The sequence below is a fragment of the Diabrotica virgifera genome, chromosome 8, assembly GCF_917563875.1.
Source record: "Diabrotica virgifera virgifera chromosome 8, PGI_DIABVI_V3a".
Lineage (NCBI taxonomy): Eukaryota > Metazoa > Arthropoda > Insecta > Coleoptera > Chrysomelidae > Diabrotica > Diabrotica virgifera.
Window position 1 is genome coordinate 112,330,141 of NC_065450.1, and position 12,104 is coordinate 112,342,244.

At 36.3% G+C, this 12,104-nt stretch overlaps 1 protein-coding gene across 1 annotated transcript; it reads left to right on the forward strand.

Moving 5' to 3' along the window:
* Window positions 1-7,876: 7,876 nt before the first annotated feature.
* Window positions 7,877-11,725, forward strand: LOC126890549 (zinc finger MYM-type protein 1-like). Its single transcript, XM_050659562.1, has 2 exons — window positions 7,877-8,021; window positions 8,856-11,725. The coding sequence occupies exon 2, from the start codon at window positions 8,868-8,870 to the stop codon at window positions 11,346-11,348; it is 2,481 nt and encodes an 826-aa protein (XP_050515519.1). The 5' UTR covers window positions 7,877-8,021; window positions 8,856-8,867; the 3' UTR covers window positions 11,349-11,725.
* The last annotated feature ends 379 nt before the right edge of the window (window positions 11,726-12,104 follow it).

Below are 12,104 nucleotides of genomic sequence, written 5' to 3' on the forward strand. Positions count from 1 at the left end.
TTTAAATTGTGTATAAGTAACTCGGAAACGATTAATTTTAGAGAAAAATTACACAAGACCATTTTTGTTTCCAATGATCCAAAGAACCTAAAATCATGTCTACCCTGGCCAAAAAAATTGATTTTTATAATTTTTATAATTTTTTTTTAATAAGTGTAGCAATAACTCCGAAATTAGGGCATTTAGGTATAGAGAATACAACATGAAAAACAATCAGTATTTCTTCAGAAAGAAGAACGTCAAAACGCAAAAAATGTGAAGTGTATTCCATTTGAAATAAGAAATTTCATTAGATTTCCAGAAAAACGGAAGATCTGACAACAATGTAATTACCACTATAATATCGGCCGCATTAGAAAACCCTTACAGACCAAAATCCATAAAAATTGTTCAAGCCCTTTCCAAAATAACTGAGGGTTTCCATATACAAAATTCACTCTGTATAAGTATTCGGAGTCTGTCTAAATCCCCACAAATTATCCCTGGACAAAAAATCCACACAAATTTTCACTGGACAAAAAATCTCCAGCAAAAAATCCCCACAAAAAATTCCCACAAATAATCCTCACAAATAATCCCCGGACAAGTAATCCCCGGACAAGTAATCCCCGGACAAAAAATCTCCACAAAAAATCCCGGACAAATAATCCCCACAATTTTTTTTTGGACAAAATATCCCCACAAAAAATCCCCAAGAAATACTTGCTGCCGAATAATTCTCTAAAAGTTTTCTCGTGAATGCAATTGAGGCAATCAATTTTGGTGACCTGCCATATCCACAGAATGATAGGATCCTACAGATTATATGAAGAAAATTTTTTTGGCAGGAGGGTTGCAAAAGGAGTTAGGGGGTTAATATATACAAACACGTAATGAAAATAATGAAATATTTCATGATTTTCTGAGTCCTGCCAACTAAATAAATTAAATATTTATTTATTTCAAAACTATAAAAAAAAATGTTGGCATGACGTCTCGTAATGTTTAACTGTAATTTGTCCCTTGAACAAATTTGTGGAAAATTTTCACCCTAATTCCGTGATTTTCTGAGTCCTGCCTGTAAATAGTTATAATACTCAAATGCAGTCAATACTTTTTCCGTACTCGACAGGATGGTTAAAAGGTTCTAGTCTAGAAGGACAGCAAGAGTCTTAGATTTGTAAGAAAAATCGTTTCATTCGATTTTTTGGATCGGGGATTATTTGTCCGGAGATTATTTGTGGGGATTTATTGTGGGTTTTTTTGTGGGGAGTTTGTGTCTGGGAATTTTTTGTCCTGGGATAATTTGCGGAAATTTTTTGTCCGGGATTATTTGTCCGGGGATTATTTGTCCTAGCTTCGAAAAACGGCTTCTCATCTTGTAGCCGAAACGTCTAATAAATTTTATTCCCACAGCATATTGGATAGAAACTGACGTTTTGTAAGAAACTCGTTTTGTAATATGGTTCTGAAACTATTTTCTTGTGGAATTTCTATGCTATTTATTAGATTTAATAAAAATAAATCATATTTTTAGATTAAAATACGTTCCATTTGAAGTTTTGATTTTGATTTCAGGTAGCGTTCTACAAAAATACAAAAAAAATTAATTGGAATAAAAAAATATAATAGTTTAATTTTATTTGCCTCATTCATAATGAAAATTCAAGCTAGGACAAATAATCCCTGGACAAATAATCCCAGGCAAAAAATCCCCACAAATTATCCCTGGACAAAAAATCCCCAAACAAAAAATCCCCGGACAAATAATCCCCGGACAAAAAATTCCCAAAAAATTCCGGACAATTAATCCCCACAAATTTTTTGGACAAAATATCCCCACAAAAAATCCCGGACAAAATATCCCCAAGAAACATTTGCTGCCGAATAGTTCTCTAAAAGTTTTCCCGTGAATGCAATCGACGCAAATGTTTTTCAACCTCAGAGCATGAAAGTTATGAATCAATCGCCATGAAACCGCTTTTCGGCACGAAAATAATAAATAGCAATTAAGATTAAGCATGAATTGTAATTTCGATTACCAAATTTTTAAGTCCAATTCCATGTCGCAAACTTAAAATTTTACATGACAAAAAAGTGTGAGCTTTTTTCAAAAATCGTGGAAGATATGGGAAATGAGCTAAGACTGTGGGAATCATGTTGTGATTATTCGCTTAAATCTTTTGCTCACTCTGCTTTGAATAACTATGTTCAAAACATTGCGTATTCGTGATGATAACTGCTGGTCTTGAAAACAATAATCTTGATTGTAATGCAAAAAAACCTATTCCTTTTTGTAAATTTAGCGTCAAAAATATTTAGTCATCATCCTAATCAATATCGTTATAACTCTTCGAGAGTCTTTGCCGCGTTTACTATTGCCTTCCATTTTTGTCGGTCCCGTGCCACTATTTTCCATTGTCTCACTCCCATTTTCTCCAGAACTTCTCTGACTGCATCTTTCCAACTTTTTCTAGGCCATCCGACAGACCTTCTCCCATATGGCCTGTCCCCGACCAGCTATGTCTGGTTTGATTTTTGGATAAAGTGTTTCCATGACATATTCTAAGACCAGGTTAAACAACAATGGGGACAACGGATCTCTCTGTCTTAGTCCAGAATTTAAAACTATTTTCAGCAAATATTTCTTGGGGATTTTTTGTCCGGGATTTTTTGTGGGGATATTCTGTCCAAAAAATTTTGTGGGGATTATTTGTCGGGGATTTTTTGTGGGTATTTTTTGTCCGGGGATTATTTGTCCAGACTAGAGAAAGTTGGAAAGATGCAGTCAGAGAAGTTCTGGAGAAAATGGGCGTGAGACAATGGGAAATAGTGGCACGGGATTAATATAAACAGATTACTCATGGGTTCTTGGTATCGCTAAATACGAATATGCCTTCAGAATTTACCTCCGGAGCACGTGGTGGCCAGGGCCACTGTAAGGGACGTCATCTTCTAGAGTTTTGATGGTTTTCGGCATTTAGTTGATGCAAATGAATTACTGGAGGGTTTTTTGAGGTCGCTAAACACGAATATGCCACCAGAACCGACTCCCGGAGCACCTGATTTCCAAGGTCAACGAAAGGGGCTCCTGGAGTTTCGAGGGTCTTCGGTACTACATTAATGCAAACGGATTAGTTATAGGTTTTTGGGGTTGCTGAACACGAATACGTGATCAGTACAGACACAGGAGCACCTGGTGCCTAAACAGGTTATCTTCTGGAGTTTCGGAGGAATTAAATGGAAGAATCAAGTGGATTACTCTTAGGGTTTTGGGGTTGCTGAACATGCATACCTACACTATCAGATCTGACACACGAATCACGTTGTGCCTACGGCACGTCATCTTCTGGGATTTCGAGGGTTTTTGGCATTAAATAAATAAAAATGGATTACTCATGGCTTTTTGGGGTCAGTGAACGCTAATACGCCATTAGATCTGACCCACGGAGCACCTAGTGCCTAAGGTTATTCATCTTCTCGAGTTTCGAGAGTTTTCGTCATTAAATTGATACGAATGGATTACTCATGGTTTTTTGGAGTTGCTGAATACGAATACGCCATCCGAACAGTCACCGGAGCACCTATTGCCTAAGGCACGTCATCTTCTCGAGTTTCGAAAGTTTTCGGTACTAAATTGATGCAAACGGATTGCTACACACCGAGTACTCGGAGGTTTTCTGAGTTGCTGTTCAAAGAAAGCGTACAAATTGGTGAAAAGTTTTTTTGCTATTTGTAGATTTTTATTAAAATAACTATGTTGTGCTATTCAATTGTTTTAATTATTTATAAATATAAACTAAATTTATATCTGACAATGTTGTTCCTTCATTTATTTTAAGACCGATTTACTATATTCTATTTTGAAACTGTTATTCATCGTGTTCACTAGATACTCCAGAGTCTTTTATCTAAGTCATATTCGTGTTCAGCAACCCCAAAAACACAAGAGTAATCCTCTTGCATCAATTTAGTACCGAAAACACTTGAAACATCAGAAGATGACGTGCCTTAGGCACCAGGTACCCCCATGTCTGTTCTGATGGCGTATTTGTGTTCAGCAGCTCCAAAAACCCATGAGTAATAGATCTGCATCAATTTAATGCCGAAACCTGTCGAAACTCCAGAAGAAGACCTGCCTTAGGCACCAGGTGCTCCGTCGGTCGGATCTGATGGCGTATTCACGTCCAGCAGCCCCAAAAACCTGTGAGTAATCAGTTTACATTAATTTAGTACTGAAAGCTCTCGAATCCCCAAAGCACGACGTGCCTTAGGCACCAGGTACTCCGATGTTTGTTCTGATGAGGTATTCGTTTTCAGCAACCCCAAAAACTTATGAGTAATCCGTTTGCATCAATTTAGTAGCGAAGATCCTCGAAACACTAGGAGCCCGTTTCATTGACCTTGAAAACCAGGTGCTCCGGGAGTCGGTTCTGGTGGCATATTCGTGTTTAGCGACCTCAAAAAACCCTCCAGTAATTCATTTGCATCAATTAAATGTCGAAAACCATCGAAACTCTAGACGATGACATCCCTTACAGTGGCTCTGGCCACCACGTGCTCCGGAGGTAAATTCTGATGGCATATTCGTATTTAGCGATCCCAAGAACCCATGAGTAATCTGTTTTTATCAATTTAATGCCGAAAACCCTCGAAAGTGTAGAAAATGACGTCCGTTGAAGGTAAAGGTCAAAGTAAAGGTCGCCATTGGATAGCCAGGAAAAAATCCTAGACTACTAGTACTTTAATTTAATCCAAACTTATACATGTTGCCAGATAACCAGTAACTCAGGGAATTGGAATACCCGGTAAATCTTATAATTTTCCGAGTTTGGGCCTCTATATCTTGAAAATTCTCCATACGATCGAGATATGCCCATGAGGACTTTTTATCAGGATGCTTCAAAGGGTATTTTCCCAAAGTAAGAACTAAATCCACTGGGACCTAATTTCCATAAGGTTTGTGCAGGATACTTTACAAAAAAGAATAGGTTTTTTTGCATTACAATCAAGATTATTGTTTTCAAGACCAACAGTTATCATCACGAATACGCAATGTTTTGAACATAGTTATTCAAAGCAGAGTGAGCAAAATATTTAAGCGAATAATGACATGATTCCCACAGCTTTAGCTCATTTTCCATATCTTCCACGATTTTTTAAAAAACTCACACTCTTTTGTCATGTAAAATTTGAAGTTTTCGACATGGAATTGGAATTAAAAATTTGGTAATCGAAATTACAATTCATGCTTAGTTTTAATTGCTATTTATTATTTTCGTGCCGAAAAGCGGTTTCATGGCGATTGCTATCTATAACTTTCATGCACTGAGGCTAAAAACATTTGCGTCGATTGCATTCACGGGAAACTTTTAGAGAACTATTAGCAAATATTTCTTGTGGATAATTTGTGCGGGATTTTTTGTGGGGATATTTTATCCAAAGAAATTTGTGGGGATTATTTGTCCAGGATTTTTTGTGGGGATTTTTTGTCCGGGGATTATTTGTCAGGGGATTTTTGTCTGGGGATTTTTTGTCCAGGGATAATTTGTGGGGATGTTTTGTCCGGGATTATTTGTCCGGGGATTATTTGTCCTAGTTTGAATTTTCATTATGAACGAGGCAAATAAAATTAAACTATTATATTTTTTTATTCCAATTAAAAAAACGAAACAGTTTTTTTTTGTATTTTTGTAGAACGCTACCTGAAATCAAATCAAAACTTCAAATGGAACGTATTGTAATCTAAAAACGTGATTTATTTTTATTAAATCTAATAAATAGCATAGCAATTCCACAAGAAAATAGTTTCAGAACCATATTACAAAACGGATTTCTTACAAAACGTCAGTTTTTATCCAATATTCTGTGGGAATAAAATTTATTAGACGTTTCGGCTACAAGATGAGAAGTCGTTTTTTATACAAATACTTCCAGGCAAGTTTGAATGTTTTCTTTTTAAAAGATGCATTTATACGGATCCTACTGTCAAAGGTTGATTAATAAATTTAGTGAATATTTTAAAACCAACAATGTTGCCTTTAATAGATATTATATTTTTGACCAAATAATCGTAAAATTATTATTTTACTATATTGGTTAGAAATAAACTAAAATTAATTAATGATCTGTATGGGGATTAATCTTTGTCTCATCTTAAATAAATGTTTTTGACATGACCAACTGAATAAAGGATTAGAAAAGAAGAAGATTAGCCCTCAGAGATATAAGAATAATTTTAAACTTATACTATGGCCAAAAAGCAGTGGTGAGAATAGAAGACATAACATTAGATGAGATAGAAATACAGAGGTGTTCGACAAGGATGTATAGTTTCACCAATATTATTTAATATATACTTAGAAGACATATTAACTAAGGCAATGGATGAATAAAACGTAGGAATTATAATTAATGGCATGTTCATAACTAACCTGAGATACGCTGATGAGTTTTTTTAGCCAAATCACATGAAGACCTAAGGCATAGACACTGCTTAATAAAGTGACCGCAGTAAATGAAAAATATGAACTATCGCTCAACATAAGCAAGACGAAATATATGATAGTAACAAAGGCAGCTCAGGATAATCGTGAGATATGACAGAATCAGCCTATTGAAAGAGTAAGAGAATTAAAATACCTAGATGCAACCATTAATGAAAATAATGACAGCTCTCAAGAAATACGAATAAGAATCGAACAGTCCCGAAGCACATTTACAAGCATGAAGAGGCTTCTCTGATGTTGAGACTTAAACCTTGAGTTAAAAATACGACTGCTGATGTGCTATGTGCTATCCGGGATAGTCCGTGCTATTATATTACGGGATCGAAGCATGGATACTGAAGAAAATTGACATGAGGAGACTGGAGGCATTCGAGATATTGATGTACCGAAGAGTACTGAAGATCTCATGGATAGTCAGAATAACCATCGTGGAGGTACTGAGACGTATGCATAAGGAAAGAGAAGTACTTCTAATAATTAAGAGAAGAAAACTGGGATATATGGGACATGAGATGAGAAGATATAAATATCTAATATTCCAGGTCATTATGCAAGGCAAAATCCAGGGAAAAAGATTCATAGGAAGGGGACGTAACTCATGGCTGAAGAACCTTAGGAAATGGTTTGGATGTATTAACAACGAATTAGTTTGAGCCCAGGTCCGCCGACCCCCTGGATAATTACAGCTTAAGATCAAACAAATCCGTCTCAATTCATAAAATTTACAATATTGTACGACAACCCAAAATTGTACATTTAGTTAAAATGTTAACAGAAAATAAATCACATAAAATGCATTGTGCAAAACTTCCACACAGACATTGTTGGCGCCAAGGACCGCTATCAAAACTGAGAGTAAATGAGGTGCGAAAGGTTCAATTACGATTTCTAGATTCTATTATAGGTACAATATCTGTAATCCGGTGGTGCGACATTCCGGCACGTTTAGTAATGCGGCGGTCAGGGCTGGATTTACATAAGGGCTGAATGGGCTATAGCCCAGGGCGGCAGATTTCAGGGGGCGGCAAAATTAGATAAAAATAAAAAAAAATTATTCAAAAAGTTAAAAATATGTGAAAAAATACTTGTAATAATTTGTAAAATAACAATTTGTAAATTAGAATTAAAAAAAAATCATTCACTTAATATATTCTATTTATTTTGTAGTTCTAACGTAACGTTAATGAAATATAGTATGTTCCTTGACGCAACAGTATTCGCGCGCCGCGCGCAACTAGTCAGCCGACGGGCTCTGAGGCTTTGAGGTTTGGAGGTATCGTTTGAAGTAGCCGAGCCCGCCGCCGCCCGTCGGCGCCGTCAGGCTAGGTCGCCGCTCCCCTCCCTTACTATCACTGCCCCCCCCCTACAGTGGTTGGCAACCACCGTACGCCACGCGCCGCCGCTCCGCGCTTCCGATATCAGTCAGTTCAGTTGTTCAGTTTGTGTTGGTGGTTTACTCTGACTTTATAGGTTATGTGTGACAGTTTATGAGTGTATTGTTTTCTGAAATACTTTTAATTGAAGATAAGACAGGTAAGTCAAAGAGTTTAGTATACAATCATTTTATTTCATTTTTGATTTAAACACCAAAAAGCGCTATCCCGTTATTCTGATTAGCTTATAAGGGAAATTTATCAAGTCGTCCTAACTGCTTAACTTCTAACCCTAACCACATATTTTCAGGCCACTTGTATAAATATTTTTTTGTAAAGTCTTTTATTTATACAGTAATTTATTTATATGAAAAGATTTTTTTGCTCATATATTACAGTTCGCCCAAAGTATCTGTGCACATGACTAGCCATTCAAAAAACATTCAAAATATTTCCATACAACAACACAGAACTGTGTAAGCCAAATAATAATGGAAATAAACAGTTTTTTCTCTCTATCGTCCTCAGTAGACATGTTTTTCATCGGCTGCCTAAAACTTTAAGGTCGTGTTGTGATGACAGCAGAAGGAACCAATAACTAATGTTTTTAGAAAAGAGCCCACTCTCCATTTAACTAATGTTATTACAGCTGTTACAGTCAAGTGCACAGATACTTTGGGCGAACTGTACGTGATCCAGTAACAACCGTGCTCGTATAAAACCTTTATAAAACCCAGGCAGTAGGCCTACAGTAGAGTCCCGCTCTTGGATAATTAATAAACCTTGTAAAACATACGTTACTACATAGTGCTTAAAGTAGTCCTTCAGAATAGTTTCCATTTTTTCTTTACATTTGTTTTTAACAGTTAAAATTGAAGTTCTTAGTTTTGTGTTATGTAATTAATCAATTATTTTTGTAGACATAACATCCTAAACTATTTATACTTTTTCTACTACAGAAATACTTTATACTACAGAAATATTTTATTTTCAGAAAATATTAACGATGAGTGATGGGCGGAAACGATTGAGTGGTTCTGGCTACCGAAACGAAGCTCAGAAAAAACTGGAAAAACAAAGAGAAGTAGTAGAAAAAACCGCAAAGATATCAAATTTTTTTAAGAAAAGCAACTCTCAAGATGAAAACTTAAAATGTACTCCTACCGACGACAATGTCACTCCGTGCGGTAGTGGTAGGCCTAATTATGGTCAGACTCACGTAAAAGAAGGTGATGATGCTCTTAATGACGCTGAAGCATCGATTAAGGAACCAGAGCGTCCATCCTCATCACGGTCTTCAAATGAAGATAAGGTGATACCGTATCCTTTGGATGTTAAAATTGTGGATGACCCAGCTTTGTGGGAGATAAATGACCGTACTCGTGAATATGTGGTTACGAGAGGAATCAACCAAAACATAGATGAAATGGATTTATCACGGTCAAAAAGATTAATTGGAGGGCAAAATCGATATTTATCTAAGTCCCTTCTGAAAACAAAGCTGATAAACGGCAAAGAGATGAAAAGATCCTACTTGATGTATTCCGAGAGCAGTGGCAAATTGTATTGTGTTCCCTGCCAATTATTTGGTGGCACAAGAAAACTTGCGAAAGAAGGTTGTGATGACTGGAAGCATGGCAATGACATTTTGAAATCGCATGAAAATTCCTCTGACCACAAAACATGTGTATTGGTAATGAAAACCAGGATGTCATCAAAGGGAATACAATCACTGCTCACCAGTCAAATTGAAGACGAGCAAAACTACTGGCGCAATGTACTGAAGAGAGTGGTTGCAGTAGTTAAATCCCTAGCAGCTGCAGGTCTTCCTTTAAGAGGGCACGATGAGAAATTCGGGTCATTGTCAAACAGTGGCAATTTCATCTTGTGTCTAGAATTGATTGCCGAATTTGACCCATTCATAGCTGAGCACATCGCTAAATATGGAAATCCCGGACAGGGTCATACTTCATATTTATCCTCGACTACTTATGAAGAGTTTGTAAAACTAATGGCCCATAAAGTCGTGAAAGAAATAGTAGAAGAAGTTAAAGTAGCGAAATATTTTTCTATTATTGTAGATTCTAGCCCAGATATTACGCATACAGACCAACTCGCAATAGTCCTTCGGTATGTGTTACCTAACGGAAAGTCCGTTGAAAGATTTCTTTGTTTTCTTTCATCAGTTGGCCACAGATCAGAAGCTCTGTTTGATGCAGTTATTAAAGTTCTGGCCGAAAATGAAATTGATATTGAAAACTGTAGGGGTCAGCCATTGGATAATGCATCGAATATGTCCGGTAGGTATACTGGCTTACAAGCCAGGATTCGTGAGGTTAGCCCTTCTGCCATGTATACTCCATGCTCTGCACACTCTCTTAATTTAGTTGGAGACAACGCTGCCAGCTGTTGTACAGAAAGTACTAATTTCTTCTTACTTCTTCAAAACCTTTACGTTTTTTTCACAAGCTCTACCAAGCGATGGGAAATATTGAAAGAATTATTGGTGAAAAAAGAGAATGTTAGTTTAAAGAAATTATCAGACACTCGTTGGTCCGCACGTGATGATGCTTGTCAAAGCCTTAACAGAGACTGGAATGAAGTAATTGAGGCACTCACCGTCATATCAAATGATGAGAATGAGAAACCTAAAACAAGATGTGAAGTTTCTGGATACCTTCAGCAAATACAACGGCTAGAAACAGCGATTCTCTCTATTTTGTGGGGAGACTTGTTATCTAGGTTCAACCTGACAAGTAAAAAGCTACAGTCAACATACGTCGACCTATCAACTGTCGCAAAACTCTATGAGTCATTAATAGAATATGTTAACAGTATTCGAGATGAGTTTGAAATCTATGAAAATGGAGCCCTTGAGAAGGCTGGTATTGCTGAGTACGAAGACCAGACCAGAAGAAAAAAGAAACGAAAGCTTTTAGCGGGCGAAACCAGAGATAATGAAACTGAGCTCAGTGGTGGAATTGCATTTAAAACCAACACTTATCTCGTCATCGTTGACAGGCTCATATCCGAATTGACCAGAAGAAAGGAAGTGTACAGTTTGCTTAGCGCAAGATTTGATTTTTTAATCAGTGGAGCAACTATGAACAGTAATGACATAAAAGATAATGCAGCGAGGTTGAGCAAAGAATATCCTAATGATTTGCCAGATGCGGAAGAATTCGGCAATGAATGTCTACATTTCTTTGGATTCATTAAAACCATCGACAAAGAAGATCGCCCAAAGACATTCCCCACTTTTTGCGAGCTTCTTTATGATAACGATCTGCAAGATTTGTATCCATACGTTAACATTGCCCTAAGGATATTTTCTACAATGCCAGCATCTAACTGCTCGGCTAAAAGATCTTTTTCCGTACTCCGTAGGATAAAGAACTACTTGAGGTCAACAATGTCACATGATCGTTTGAATTGGTCGGCAGTTTTGTCAATCGAATCCGATATGACAAAAAAAAATAAATTATGATGACATCATCGATTTGTTTGCAGCTAATCAGTCAAGAAGGAAAAAGTTTTGAAGTAAATTGTTTCATGTGAACTTCGTCCATGCAACGTTGTGCAAAATAAGGAGTTACTTTTATAATGTGATGTTTAGGGGAAATTGTTACAGTAATCGGTTAGGTCGTATCTGGTAGGAATATATGTATCTCTTTTGTTATACTATTTGAAATGAATATTTGTTTTTTTGATACGATTTAATGCTTAGCAAATAGGCAACTTTCTGAATGACGTATTTGGTAGGAAAATTAGGAAAACACGTCTCTTTTATTTGTTAGGCTGACTTTTTGATGTATGACCTTGTAATGAATGTGAGTTTTATTTAATACACTATAAGAATTACAACTCAATTAATTATCGTCCAGAATTTCATTTTCTCCCGTTTCCTTTTTAGTATTTTAATTTTTAATTTAATACGTGCAAATTACAAAATAATAAATTTTAGATGACCTTAATTCTAAGTCTAAGTATTCTAATTGTATTGAAATTCCTAAATACATCTTCTTAAATCTATTGATTAAATCCAACAGGAATTTTTCGATTAATTCATGATCTTTTTAATAAATTGCCAGTTGATAAAAATGTTGGAACATACGTTATCATACTTTATGGTAAAAACAATAACTGCAACTATAAGAAGCGTAACTTCAATGTTGACAGTTCAACCTATGTTATTTGAGCTTACTACAAGCTTAGCGTGGCCGCCTCGCCGCCGCCGACGCAA

Coding starts and splice junctions, on each gene's coding strand:
- LOC126890549 (XM_050659562.1), top strand. CDS start 8,868: ATGAGTGATGGGCGGAAACGATTGAGTGGTTCTGGCTACCGAAACGAA.